This window comes from Babylonia areolata, chromosome 20 (genome assembly GCF_041734735.1).
Source record: "Babylonia areolata isolate BAREFJ2019XMU chromosome 20, ASM4173473v1, whole genome shotgun sequence".
NCBI lineage: Eukaryota > Metazoa > Mollusca > Gastropoda > Neogastropoda > Buccinidae > Babylonia > Babylonia areolata.
In genome coordinates this window covers 46,310,913-46,326,316 of record NC_134895.1, presented here as the reverse complement: position 1 = coordinate 46,326,316, position 15,404 = coordinate 46,310,913, and the positions used below count along the sequence as shown (strand labels likewise).

The 15,404-nt window shown below is 38.3% G+C and overlaps 1 protein-coding gene across 1 annotated transcript; it reads left to right on the top strand.

Annotated features, from left to right (window-relative positions):
* On the top strand, window positions 1–14,604 carry LOC143294541 (AP-1 complex subunit mu-1). The gene is made up of 11 exons (XM_076605916.1): window positions 1–115; window positions 941–1,004; window positions 2,810–3,034; window positions 3,630–3,760; window positions 4,971–5,115; window positions 6,693–6,819; window positions 7,690–7,832; window positions 8,457–8,528; window positions 9,554–9,712; window positions 11,260–11,385; window positions 12,420–14,604. The coding sequence occupies exons 2-11, from the start codon at window positions 963–965 to the stop codon at window positions 12,516–12,518; spliced, it is 1,269 nt and encodes a 422-aa protein (XP_076462031.1). The 5' UTR covers window positions 1–115; window positions 941–962; the 3' UTR covers window positions 12,519–14,604.
* Window positions 14,605–15,404: the final 800 nt, after the last annotated feature.

The window sequence follows — 15,404 nt, the reverse complement described above, 5'->3', positions numbered from 1 at the left end:
GCAATATGATTTCCGGTTGAGACCGGACTGTGTCTGTCGACGACGATAGACAGGATAAAAGGATCCAGTTTGAGGGCGTAATACGCCTGTTTGTAAAATTGTCACAATATTCAAGGTATTTAACATGTGGGAATAACAAATATAGTGTGAGACACAAATATCAAAGGTAATAATGCTTTGTTCGCTTATTTGTGATGTGTCACTGGTTGAGCGAGCGATCCAGTGACTGTCGCATGAACTGATACATGTTGCATTGCAGGATAGCTGTCACCATAACCATACGGAAATTTTGATATTTTGAATATCCTTTAATCTGCCTTTCTGTCGATTTATGTAATGTTTATTCGTTTTTTCTTAAGAACTTACTGTGTATGTTCAACATTTACTGATAAAGATCTCGCGAGTCTCGGTCACACCCACCCATTTTACACACACACACACACACACACACACACACACACACACGCACACACACACACATCAACACAACCCCCGTACCCCCCACCCCAACCTCCCCGGACACACACACACACACACACACACACACACACAAGGTGACAACTGACATACACACATGCACAAATGCACGTGTCAGTCATACACATACTATGTGCAACTATGAACATATATACTCGCACATTCAGAATAGCATGCATTATGTTATGTAATACTTATAGAAGGTGTGTTTATAACAAGATTCAATATATTTTATAAGGAAACTTTTATTTTTGGCTTTTTCTTCTTTATATTTGTAATAATAGATAGTGCAGTCTTCATTATTTTGTATCAGATTTAGTGATCAGGCAATACTGCAGTGCAATACAATCAAGTGGATGATGATATTATACATTTTCAGTTGACACTGAGTTTACTGAAAGTATAAGTAATCATGACACTGTGAATCATGACCTACTTCAAAAGTAATCTAGGTCTGTTACAGGTGTGAACTATAAAACAGCACAATGTCAGCCTCTGCAATCTACATCCTTGATGTCAAGGGAAAGGTATGTTTATCATACAGTGTTTATGCATATTGATTAGTATTTAGTTGCTTGATTAATGTTCTGCATTTTCGGGCTCACCAATCAAAATTTAACTCATTGAACCCTGCTCCTGCCTGACAGGCGTGTGAAAAAAACCCGTTTATTTAAACCGGTTCATCAGCTCATTATCATGTATAATACTGCTGGATAAGGGAAGTAACTCTAGCCATGTGAAGTTTCGCTCCAAAAATCAAACAATGAGTGTGTTTTTTTATCCGGTTTTATACATCGATATGGTAAAACATCAAAGGCTTACTACTAATACTACGCAGTTTAGAGCTCAATGAAATTATGATGGACTCTTGCAGCAAATTCAACCCACATAATGACGATTTGTCTTATAATTCTTTCGATAGTTCATGGGAAAGTGAAGGAGATGAAATTATCCACTACTGTTGAGAAAGTGGCAGACATTTCAATCAGTAAGATAGCCCATACCTTCAACATTGACAGAAGCTGACATTTTACAATTTCTGTTTGTGATTTAAAGTTACAAGTATACTATTACATCCTTTGTCTTGAGACTTAGCAATTCGTTTCAAAATAACATTTCAGTCATGATGTGAAGTTCGGTAGCTATTGGTTGAGCGGCTGTGATAAATTTGTGCCTGAAGTGAAACAACCCTCCCCATTGATGCAGCCGGGCCAAAACATGCCAGACTGGGAAGGCTGCACAGGCAGAAAACCTTAAAGGGCTGAAAGGGTTAAAAAGTAAAGCATCCGACATCTGATTCAAAAGATAAACACAGGGTTCGTCATTAACATTTTTTCACATGAGCGCCTGCGCTCTAGTTTCAGAATTTTGATGAGCGCAAACTGAAAACTAAGAGCGCACACTAAAAACTTCTTCTTCTTTTCGCCATCCCCTTCACCGTCAGCCTTCCTTTTTGGGATCAAATATTTCAGTATTTTGATTTTGCACGGCCGCGAAATCGATCGTGTGCTCCACTTTTCTACTCTTCAAGTCTGAAGAGCGCTCTTTTGCATAGCCTCCCCTGATTCACTAGGCCTACTTCCGGTTGAACTAACAAAACGTAAACAGACGGCTTTCAAACTTCGGTAAATGCAAAACGATCGCGCTTTTGACTCTTGTTTGTGATGGACAATGGAATAACAATTTAGATACAGTAGTGTATGCTTATGTCTTTTCAAAATCAAGAGCGCAAGCGCTCGAGTCAAGGAATTTTCCAGAGCGCAATTTGTTTTTTCAGAGTGTTCCGCTCAGCGCTCCCGTTAGTGACGAACCCTGTAAACATGCATAAATTTTGTGAAGAATATCAAATAAGAATACAATAATGACTTTGATAGCTGGTTATCAGTATCATGTAGTGCATTTTAGCTTTATTATTATGTAAATTCATTCGTGTTACAAAGTGTATTAAGTTGTGCATGTGAATTGGGGGAAGGAGAAATAGAGAAACCATTGACTTTTTCATTGTTTTTGTATTGCAATATGATAGAGATTCTATTTGTTTTTAATAAATAACAGTGATTCTGATATATTTCTAATTGCACAATTTTTATATTGTGTATTCCTGCATCAGCAGATATAAATCTCAAAATTAAGTTCAACCTTGCATGAAGGTCAGTCACTCAATGTGACTGATATAATGCATCAGTGTATTTAGAATATCACTGCTGTACATATACATATTATGTTGATGTTCTAATTATATGGCCTGATGTTTTTTGTCAGTGTGTGTAACCATTGAATTGTGATTAATACTCCTTCATTCACATTTTCATTTTCTATGATCCACTTTCAGGTGCTGATCAGTCGGAATTACCGAGGTGACATTGACATGTCGGTGATTGACAAGTTCATGCCACTGGTGATGGAAGGGGAGGATGACAGCAACGTAACCCCCATCATCGCCCATGGCAGCATCACCTTCATGTACATCAAATACAACAACCTGTACCTGGTTGCCACATCTAAGAAGAACGCTAACGTTGCTCTGATCTTCTCATTCCTTCACAAGCTTGTACAGGTTTGTACTAATTGTAGAGCTTGTTGGAAAATGGTTGAACACAACACACACACAGACACTCACACATAAACATACACACACGCATGCACGCACACACGCACGCACGCACGCACACATGCACGCACACACACACATGCACATACACACCTTAATGATAGCACCAGCTTGTCATCCAAACCAAACATAGGACCCCAATTCACACCCACCTGTACCATCCCTCTCAACCTAACAGCCAGGAATTGATGAGTTCTTCTTATTGTCAGGAGTTCATACAGACATAGTACATCAAAATTGCATCCACAATGCAGTTTACTGAAACATACACACACATTCAAATGAGCACATGCGTCAGTATGCTCCGAGTTTTTGTGTGTGAGGGTGAGCAAGCGTGTGAGTGAGCAAGCACATGCACAAGCATGACTATTTTTTGCATACATGTGTCTAAAATCCAACTGTATCTGCATATGATTTTGGGTTCAGTTTTGTACCTTTGATGTACTATCCCCCTGAATATTCCTTATGACCCTGGTACATTTGGTAATGAAAACATGAATTCTGTTCTATTGTGTCTGTTCTTTGTGCTTTGTTCTGGCAGATTTTTGTAGAGTACTTCAAAGAACTGGAGGAGGAGAGTATCCGCGACAACTTTGTCATCATCTATGAGCTGCTGGATGAAGTGATGGACTTTGGCTACCCCCAGACCACTGACAGCAAGATTCTACAGGAGTGAGTCAACAAGGCTGCACACCACACACACAATACAAAAGAAATTTACTACAGTCTTGAGCAAGAGAAATTCATGTGTGGTGTATGCCACACAAACAGTGCACAATGTTCAAGTATGTGTTGCAGTTTCAGAGGAACTGTCTGACATCTATGTTCAATAGTTTTTGAGAAGATTGTAGGCATATTTCTGTGGAACACTTGCATGCAAATACACATGCACACACACATATATACATTTCTTGAACATGCGCTTTTCAGGTCGTTTGTTACAGTGAAGCCATGCTATCCCTTGTGTGTGACAATAATCTGTATCTTTCTGACCACATCAGTGCTTACACTCCCACAAGAACTCTCCTGTCTTCCTCTGACTGTTACCGCCTGAACATCAGTACAAGAGCCATGGTGAACATTTTTTCCTTTTTGCTGCTCCTCATACCTGGAACAACCTTCCATGTATGCGTTCATCTGATTCCGTCTCTGCCTTTTGCTCTTTACTAAAAAACCGCATCTTTTTTAAACCTACCTGTAAGCACTCTCCGTTTTCCTTCCTCTCCAACACCACCCCATGCCTGTCAGCTCACTTTGTATGTATGATGAATGAGTGAGGGAGAGTAGGGTGGAGGGGAGGGGGTGGGAGAAAGAGTGGTCATGAATGGTTCATGTAATTTGTAACTTTTTCTTGCATGATTATGAAGCGTCAAGAGTTCTTAGAGAGAAAAGGCGCTAACAAATATACATTATTATTATTATTATTGTTATTAATTATCATTATTGTTATAATCCTGTGGTATGTATTGTATTAATCTTTTTTTGTTAGTGGTATGTATTTTATTGTATTACTCTTTTTTTGTTACAACAGATTTCTCTGTGTGAAATTCAGGCTGCTTTCCCCCAGGGAGAGTGTGTTGCTACACTGAGAGTCCCACTTTTTCTTCTTTTTGTGCATATTTTTTCCTACCTGCAATTTTATGTGTTTTCCTATCAAAGTGGATTTTTCTACAGAATTTAGCCAGGGACAACCTTTTGTTGCCTTGGGTTATTTTACGTACGTTGAGTGCATGCTGCACACGGGACCTTGGTTTATCTTTTTATGTGAATGACTAGCGTCCAGACCTCCACTCTTGGTCTGGTGGAGGGGGAGAAAACACTGACGACTGTCCTAGGCGGATGTGTCACCACTTGGCCAACACTGCACTCTGTGTGTGTGCAGGTATATCACCCAGGAGGGGCAGAAGCTGGAGGTGGCCCCCAGACCCCCCATGGCCGTGACCAATGCTGTGTCGTGGAGATCAGAGGGGGTCAAGTACCGCAAGAACGAAGTGTTCCTTGACGTCATCGAGTCTGTGAACCTGCTGGTATGCAATCATTACCCAGGTCTCCCATCTGAGCTAACTCCGTTAATCTCTTTCTGTCTTGTGGACTTGTTTTCTAGGAGTGTGCAGGACGTGTATGACAATTTCTTTATTCAGCCATTTACATTTAGATGTCATCGAATCTGTGAACCTGCTGGTACACACTCATTACTACAGTCTCCCATCTGAGCTAAGTCCGTTGATCTCTTTCTCTCATGTCAACTTTGTTTTCGAGGAGTTTGCATGACATGTATGACCATTTCTTTATTCAGCCATTTACATTTAGATGTCATCGAATCTGTGAACCTGCTGGTACACACTCATTACTACAGTCACCCATCTGAGCTAAGTCCGTTAATCTCTTTCTCTCTTGTCAACTTTGTTTTCTAGGAGTGTGCATGACATGTATGACCATTTCTTTATTGAGCCATTTGCATTTAGATGTCAATGAATCTGTGAACCTGCTGGTACACACTCGTTACTACAGTCTCCCATCTGAGCTAAGTCCGTTAATCTCTTTCTCTCTTGTCAACTTTGTTTTCTAGGAGTTTGCATGACATGTATGACCATTTCCAACTGTTTAGACAACCATGCTCTGTTTTTTTGGGGGAAAGTGCATGCTAGGTTTGTGTGTCTGTAACCTGCTGGGTGCTGACCTGGGTTACTGGATCTTTAATGTGCATAATTATAATCTGTGGGTGAATACACACAATGGAGGTTTAAGGACTAGCAGATCTGCACCTGGGAGACTGCAACAGTCTCTACGTTATACCCACCAGGAGCTGCTGGGGTTTGAACAATGGACCTTTTGGCTCTTCAGGTCTAATTCTAACCACTGGAATGTTGTATTTGTGGTAATCAAATAATGCCTGTGGTGCTCAAGTAATGATTGAAATGATTTTTTAGAATCACTGCTAGATTTTCAACAGAAGGTGACACCAGTAACTAAGAATTGTTTTTTTGACTAACAAATAGTAAAGAGTGGTAACTCTCTCCATTCACAAGGTACACAACTTCAAGTCAGTGCTGCTTACGCTACCGATTCAGCTAGCACACAGGTAAATAAAAGGTACATTGGAACAAATCCAGACACTTCCTCAAAAAAGGAAGCACCGGACCTGTCCTTATATCGATCATTTGCCATGTGCACACAGCAGCAAAGACAGAAGAAATGTGCAAACACAAATTAGCTTTCATTCAAGACTGGCATAGCCTCTTTAATCCTGAACAAGCCACACAGAACACATGGACAATACAGAACAAACACATGGTTGCCTCGGTGGCTTTTCAACTGGAAATTAGCAAATAATTAGGACAGGAGATGAAATGATTAACAAGGAAGTGTCTGGATTTGTTCCAATGTACCATTTATTTACCTGTGTGCAAGCTGAATCGGTAGTGAAGCAGCACTGACTTGAAGTTGTGTACCTTGAATGGAGAGAGTTACCACTCTTTACTATTTGTTAATCATTTCATCTCCTGGTCTTATTATTTGTTAATTTCTAGTTGTTTTTTTTTTTTTTTGCATGGTTCAGAAACATAAACCTGTGTGATGAGGTTGACCTAAATCCGTTTTTCAGGTCAGTGCTAATGGAAATGTTCTCCGAAGTGAGATAGTTGGCTGTGTCAAAATGCGTGTTTTCCTGTCCGGAATGCCAGAACTTCGGCTGGGCCTCAACGACAAAGTTCTCTTTGAGAGCACTGGACGTAAGTTGTGGTGTGAACCAAGAGTGTAGAAATAGAGGATATAAACAGTTTTTCTAATTGGACAAGTGGACTAAGTTTGGTGTTAACCTAGACTGTAGAAGTAGATGATATAAACAGTCTTTATGATTGTACAATTGGATGTGTTTGCCAAGACTGTAGAAGTAGTGGATATAAACCATCTTCATAATTGTATAAGTGGACATAAGTTGCATTGTTAACCAAGAGTGTAGAAGTAGAAGATATAAACGGTGTTCATTATAGTACAGTTTCTGTCCGTTGTGACTGTTGATGTTGAACAGTTTCTCTTTGTTCTGAATGTGGATGTTGATGTTTAGTAGTGTTAAATGTAAAAGATTTTTCTCATGTACAAGTGAGTAGAAGATTCAGGAGACAATCAGTGACTTCGACATATTCCATAATGTATTTTCTTTCTTCTGTGCGTGTGAATTGAAGGTTCAGGAGACAGTCATTGTCTATGATGCAATCCATATGTATTTTCTTTTCAAAGTGTATAGAAATACTTTGAACACAGCATGCCGTATGACTGGTGAAGTAACCTGATGTGGACTCTCCTTACAAAAGAGATTTGATTGCTTTTGGCCAATGCGGCAGGCAGCACAAGACTACTCCTAAACCCTAGCATGTGAAAACAACTTAAAACATCCATATTGCGAATTACAACAATCATATAAATTGCATTTGTTTTTGTCTTTTTTTTTTAAGAAGCAACATATTTCATGTTTTTGTCAGTGTCATTCATTTTGTGGCAGCGTTTCAGAACCCACAGAATTGTTGGGAAAGCAAACCTTCAGAACATAGGATGCTAGCACAGTTGATATGACAAGTGCTTACTGTGATACTGACATACAGGTGGCAAAAGCAAGTCTGTGGAGCTCGAGGATGTCAAGTTTCACCAGTGCGTGCGCCTCTCTCGCTTTGAGAATGACCGCACCATCTCTTTCATCCCACCAGATGGAGAGTTTGAACTCATGTCCTACCGCCTCAACACCCATGTGAGTGCAGTTACTGTCAGGTGTTGACAGTGTTTCAGTCTTTTTTTTTTTTTTTTTTTTTAAATTGAAAGGGGAAATCAGAGGATGTATAAAAGTTCTGCGAAATAGCAAGTCAGTCTATGCTTCTCTGGGAGACTTTAAAAAAAATAAAAAAAGTATATATTTTTTTCATACTATTTTCCACAGGCTTTGATCCAGAAATGAATTCAACTACTTCAGCTTCCCTGTATATTTATTTGATCCAGGTTGGTTGGTTTGACAAATACTGTCCCACAATCACCTGTGTGCACATGAAGCCCAGTTTCTCTTCGCACTGATGATGCATTTTCTCGTCTTCACCATGTGCATCCTTTTTCATTTTCTGTTCAGTGTTTGTCAGTTTTCTCTTACTTTTTGATGTTGAATATGATTCATGCTACAATGTATGAAATAATATCTACAGAGACATCTAACTTGTATTTGTTGTTTGCTTCTCTCTCTCTATATATATATAGACACACACAGTGTACATCAGAACAGAACTTAATATAGACTTTCTTGTTGCTCTGTTGAATTTGATACATTATAACATTTTCAAATGGGTCACGGTTTCAACGAAACACTGACTGAACTGTGTGGTGGCAGGTGAAGCCCCTCATCTGGGTGGAGTCGGTGATAGAACGTCACGCTCACAGCCGTGTGGAATACATGATCAAGGTAGGGGTCCCCTGTCTGTGCCCCCCACTGTGTCCACTTATGTTCATTGTGGTTGTCATTGTCCTTATTGTTGTAGTTGTTGTATGTGTGTGATTTGAGATGGGAAGATGTGGGAGGTTTGGGGGGGGGGGGGGGGGGGGGTTGTTTTTTTAAATTAAAAAAAAATTTTTTTTTTCATGGTGTTGATGTTTTTTAGAAATTTGTTTTGTTTTGTTTTTCATGGTGTTGATTTAAAAAAAATTTTTTTTTTGAATTTGTTAATGGTGTTAACCTTGTTCTGTTTGACTTTTTTTTGTTTTTCTGTTGTGATTATTTTGTCTAGCCGGATACTTATTGCTTAAAAAAAAAAGAAAAAAAAAAAAGTACTGAATTTGCTTTTGATTTGGTTGCCATTTTTATGTTCATCATTTTTAATAAGCTGAATTAGTTTTGAAGGGGATGGAACAAGCTTTTTGATCAGAATCAGTCCTTGATAATACTTTCAGTTAGATTACTAAAGATGATGTATCAGTGAAATGCAGTTCAGTGAAGTAATAGGAATCAGTGTAAGCTTATGGTCACACAGGTAGATCTGAGTATAGATAACCATATGGCTAGAGCTGCTCCTCTGAAACATCAATAAAGTTTGAGGTACATGTTCGTTTAGGGTGATGGAAAGGGAGATATATATCTGTATATACTAATGATGTACTTTGGGGCTATGCAGAGTAAGATATACCTACATTAATAAGTTGGTGAATGTGTTAATAACCTGGTTGATAAATAAACACCTGTTCAGTATGGAACATAAAAGTGCATGTAAAAAAAAAAAAATCATTGCAAAGAGGGCTGTCCCTTGAAAAAATTTTTGTAGAGAATTTGCCAGCAAAGAGTATTAGCAATTGAAATAAAGAAAAAAAAACCCTTATCTTTACTGCATTCTTGTCATAATCTATCAGACTGATCAGGGGATGTATCAAAAACAAAAGGAACACAGTCTGCTTCTTCATGAATCATGTCATATATTAAGCTGTCAAACTGTGCAGGCCAAAAGCCAGTTCAAGCGGCGGTCAACGGCCAATAACGTGGAGCTCATCATCCCGGTGCCTACTGATGCAGACACCCCCAAGTTCAAGACGACGGTTGGCAGCTGTAAATACGTGCCGGAAATCAACAGCATCATCTGGAGCATCAAATCCTTCCCTGTGAGTTAGTACAGGGAGATGTGTGAGTGTGGCTGTGTCAGACAGGAGATTTTTATGAATTGGTAGCATGAGCAGCATCGACTTGAAGTTGTGTACCTTGTAAATGGAGAGAGTTGCCACTCTTTATTGCTGTTTAATTCATTACTTTCCTGGCCTCATTGTTCTTTTGTTTTGAGTCAAAAATCCATTGAGGCAACCACGTATTTGTTCTGTATTGTCTGTGTTTTCTGTGTAGCATACTCAGTATTAAAAGGCTGTGCCAGTCTTGAATAAAAGTTAATTTGTGTTTGCACATTTCTTCTGTCTCTCCTGCTGTGCGCGCATGTCAGGTGATTGGTATAAGGACAAGCCTGGTGTTTCCTTTCTTGAGGAAGTGACTGGGTTTGTTCCGAAGTACTTTTTATTTACCTGTGTGCTATCTGAATTGGTAGCATTGACTTGAAGTAGTGTACCTTTTGAATGGAGAATTACCAGCCTTTATTGTTGGTTAATCCTCATACGATCATTGAGGCAGTGAATTCATATTCACTGTGAGTGGGGCTCGACATAGGAAAGACAGGGCCCAGTTCTCCCCTTCTGCTTTTTTTAACATTCCCCTAGCAAAGTCAGGTACTCATTCACGTCTGTGTGGAATGAGGAAGATGTTTCCCAAGAACACAGCTACTCATTCACATCTGTGTGGAAGGAGGAAGATGTTTCCCAAGAACACAGCTACTCATTCACATCTGTGTGGAATGAGGAAGATGTTTCCCAAGAACACAGCTACTCATTCACATCTGTGTGGAAGGAGGAAGATGTTTCCCAAGAACACAGCTACTCATTCACATCTGTGTGGAAGGAGGAAGATGTTTCCCAAGAACACAGCTACTCATTCACATCTGTGTGGAATGAGGAAGATGTTTCCCAAGAACACAGCTACTCATTCACATCTGCGTGGAAGGAGGAAGATGTTTCCCAAGAACACAGCTACTCATTCACATCTGTGTGGAAGGAGGAAGATGTTTCCCAAGAACACAGCTACTCATTCACATCTGTGTGGAAGGAGGAAGATGTTTCCCAAGAACACAGCTACTCATTCACATCTGTGTGGAAGGAGGAAGATGTTTCCCAAGAACACAGCATCATGCTGAAACGGGGCCTTGAACCCTGGTCACTGGTGATCACTGGATCTCTCTGACCAATTCTGCTATGGTGCCTCCTTGTACAGCAGTTTTTTATTTAGAAAAAAAACAAACCCAACCCCCCCCCCTCCCCAACAACAACAACAACAAAACAAACAAACAAAAAACCCACAAAAAACAGCAGTACTGAATGGTTGGTATGTTATCAAAACTTTGGAATATGTATTGCTGTGGAAAGGTATTTCATTATTGATACTCATTGTGAATTTCAAAAAAGCAAACAGTTGAGAATATTTAGTTTTTTCATACTGAGTTTGAGTTTGAAAAAGCATTCATGGGAGAACATTAAGTGTGCCACGATATTTTATTGTTATACACAGCCACAGGAAGGGGTTTGTTGAACTGTGTGCTTGCCTGATGCTACAGGGAGGCAAGGAATTCCTGATGCGTGCTCACTTTGGCCTGCCCAGTGTGGAGAATGAGGACGCTGAAGGCCGACCACCCATCAGCATCAAGTTTGAGATTCCTTACTTCACAGTGTCTGGCATTCAGGTAAACAGTATTGTCTGTTACTGTAAAATAATCATTTATTCAGTTAAACTGCATTGGCTGGTACTGTAAAATAATCATTTATTCAGGTAAACAACATTGGCTGGTATAGTGAAATAATCATTTATTCAGGTAAACAGCATTGGCTGTTTCTGTAAAACATTGGCTGGTACTGTAAAATAATCATTTATTCAGGTAAACAACATTGGCTGTTACTGTAAAATATTAGCTGATACTGTAAAATAATCATTTATTCAGGTAAACAGCATTGGCTGTTTCTGTAAAACATTGGCTGGTACTGTAAAATAATCATTTATTCAGGTAAACAACATTGGCTGTTACTGTAAAATATTAGCTGATACTGTAAAATAATCATTTATTCAGGTAAACAGCATTGGCTGTTTCTGTAAAACATTGGCTGGTACTGTAAAATAATCATTTATTCAGGTAAACAACATTGGCTGTTACTGTAAAATATTAGCTGATACTGTAAAATAATCATTTATTCAGGTAAACAGCATTGGCTGTTTCTGTAAAACATTGGCTGGTACTGTAAATTAATCATTTATTCAGGTAAACAACATTGGCTGTTACTGTAAAACATTGGCTGATACTGTGAAATAATCATTTATTCAGGTAAACAACATTGACTGTTACTATAAAACAATTGTTTGTTTGAATCGTGAGTTTTACTTAACATATTATACTGTGACCCTATGGTGCTGAATTAACCTAGGTCAAGGTAAGTTTGTTAGATTATGTGTAATTTTAAGAAAAAAGTAGCTCCTTTCAATTATGTCCATGATTTATTGTTTGATTTGTTGGTGTTTGTTGTTAAATGACAGCCAAAGGGGTCAGATGGTGCCAGATGAACTGTTTGCACTTTTTGTTTTTTTTTCTGCTGACATGTTTTTTGTGCTTTTTATTTTTTCAACACTGGAAGGATTACAGCCGGTGTTGATCTATGTCTGGGAGGCTTGGTTCTGTGGTAGTTATATGAAAAAAAACCCCAACAACTTGTAATTTATTCGGTGCAGGTGCGTTACCTGAAGATCATCGAGAAGAGCGGTTACCAGGCTCTTCCCTGGGTACGTTACATCACCCAGAATGGAGACTACCAGCTGAGAACAAACTGAACCAAGAGAGGTGTTCCTGTGTCAGATTGGAGAGAGAGATATGGGGGGGGGGAGGGGAAGGGAGGGAATTCATGCACCCAGCATCAAGGGAACAGAGTGGCTCCACTTGGCTGTGCAATATGGGGGACATGGTTGTGCATGCAGTTTTACTTCAAGGAGGTAGCATATGAAATGCACAAGTATCTTAGTATCCTTTTTTCAGAAAAGAAGAAGAAAATGGTATGAATAAATCATTGGGTCATGGGTGATTGATATTTAACCTTCTTTTGTTTCTTTGGTTTTTTTTAATTTTTTTAAATATTTTTTTATACATGAAAAATGGTTGAAACACTTTTGAATGAAGAGTGTTTATTTATGTTACATTATTTTTTTCTTTCTTAGAAATTGATCGGAAGTTATTGATTTTTGTTCCAAGCTTGGTATAAGAAAATTTTGCAAATTATTGTAGTAAGTACTAGTAAGTTTTGTAAGCACGGAATGAAAACTGCGATCTGATTGAGAATGCATTTCTCCAAATTTATCACAGTGATGATGTTTTACAGTGCTTTGCGAGGGTTAGAACTAGTCACCTTCTGTCCTCTTCAGCTTGTTATTTTATGTGTCAGCTTCTTGTTGGTACAACTGTGCACAACATGAACATTCAAGAACATATGTGTTCAATAGAAAGTGAGAGAGAGAGAGAAAGCGTGAGAGAGATGATCTGTTTTTTAGTTCTTGGAGAATTACAATTGCACAAATTGTGTTGTGTAAGAAGCTTAATTATTTGTAAGAAGCGCTACTTTGATAATTTATAAAGATTGTGAAGTGATGCCCACCTCTAAACCAATTACTGTTACAGCTTCTACATGCTGCTATGCCTGTCAATGCTTTCATCATTTTCCTCGCTTATTATTCAGACCACATCCTGTACATTGTCACACATAGCTAGTTTTATAACAAGATAAGACCATGGAGGAGTATACATTTTTGTTTCCTGTATTTTATTAGACAAAAATGAAAAACTGAAGAAAAAAAGACATTATTACCCCCTTTGTTTCTTTTGTTGTTTTTATATTAAAGACCAAAAAAAAAGGTTTTAGATTGAATGGTACAGCTGTTCATGCACCGTTCTCATGTAAGACTGTGTAAAGAAATCACCACGTAATTTTTGTTTGAATTCCAGACTGTTTGTATGCATGAAAATCCCTTCAGTTACCCCTGCTGAGTTGAAGTCTCACTTCACCTGTGGAGTGGTTTGCGAGATTTGCTTTGCCATCTTGTGATACATGTCTGCATACAGGCACAATCAATGGCACCTTCACACTGCAAAATAAACAGTTGAGACCTACCACATACATATTTTTTATTTTATTTTACTTAAGTTTTCAACTCTTTAGTACAGGGATTATTAAAGGCAACACGCTGATCTCAAATTATTTACATATGTATACACACAATATTATAGACTGGTATCTACTATCACTACCATACTTACTGGAAGGGGAAAATTCACAGTGTATGAGGAGGAAAATGCTTACAAAAACTATCATGAAGATCTGATTTATTGTTGGTCAACAGTGACATTGCATTTTGAAAAAAAGTCACAAATGTAATTTCTTCTACTGGTTTGGCTTGTGACTACGATTGTGTGTTTAGTGCAAACAGTACGGGGTATATACTGTCATATGGTGTGAATATATTAAAAAGAGAGAGAGAAAAAAAGCAGAATCGAAATGTAAATAGAAGGAACTTTCAGTATAATACTGAAACCAGTTTCAGATAAGATGCCCAGTAAACAAAGAATTGTACAAACAATTTATCAGTGAGGGCGGTTTTCACCCTCCAAACCTTCCTAAGTTGATGTTATTGTTGTCAATATTGTAAGTGCTATCAGAGTTTATTACTTTATATTCCTGTTGTTTCATATTTCAGTTGCTTTACCTGATCTTGTGATTGTTTTCATTTGAAAAAAAGATGTTTTGTCAAGCATGTATGAGGATATGGAAACATTTTAGCAAATATTGAAAATATTTGATTTTTATGTATATTGACATTTATTGTTTAGTTGCAATCACAGTTATTAAAGCATTCCTTACTCTGGAAAATGCATTATTTCTGTATGGTTGTCACAAACTGTGTTTATGGAAGAGTGAATGTATATTACGTTTAAATGAGTTCTTGATTACCTTTTTCACTTTGATATTAAGAGTAGGGGTGAGTGTGTGTGTATCACTGTCAGAGAGAGAGAGACAGCAAGTAGATGCATTGTAGCATTTTCATTATTTTCACTGGTGTTATTTATGGTTCAGAAAAATGATGTGTGCTGGTCTTAAAATCACATGTTGCTTGTGAGTGTAAAATACACAAACTTGACAATTTGGGAGCAGTTGATCTATGTAATGGTGGCCATTGCTTTACTGGAGTCCTGTACTGAACACTGTCAGTGTTTGTGGGGAACGTGAAAATCACTGCATTATACGCGAGATAACATGACGATATAATCTTTTGAATCAAGATAGGTAAACACCTTGACAGCAGTTGGTGATGCACCGAAGTCACTGCACAGCACTCTCACTCTCTCACACCTTCAAACCATTTCCTTCCACATTCATCATGAAATGATGTTCACAGCTTTCAATTTCCTTGAGAATAATTTATTCTCCCAGTTAAGTTTTTCGTCAGCTGATATTGCTATTTAATGCATTTGTGATTCATAAAAAGAATGTATTAACACATTATCCACACATCAGTGAATTACACATTCACATGAAGCAGTGCACACAATCAGGGGAGAAGAAAAATGAGGAAAATCAAGGTGACCCCAATACAGTTCATTTTATTTAAACAAATCCTTACATGCTCACAACAGTACTTATTTGAAGAGTCCTCTCAAAGCCACTTGACATT

Excerpts from the sequence above, each read along its gene's own strand:
- LOC143294541 (XM_076605916.1), top strand. The coding sequence starts at position 963 with ATGTCAGCCTCTGCAATCTACATCCTTGATGTCAAGGGAAAG. Across the intron at positions 5,116-6,692 it reads TCGAGTCTGTGAACCTGCTG|GTCAGTGCTAATGGAAATGT; the intron begins GTATGCAATCAT and ends TCCGTTTTTCAG. Across the intron at positions 6,820-7,689 it reads TCTCTTTGAGAGCACTGGAC|GTGGCAAAAGCAAGTCTGTG; the intron begins GTAAGTTGTGGT and ends ACTGACATACAG.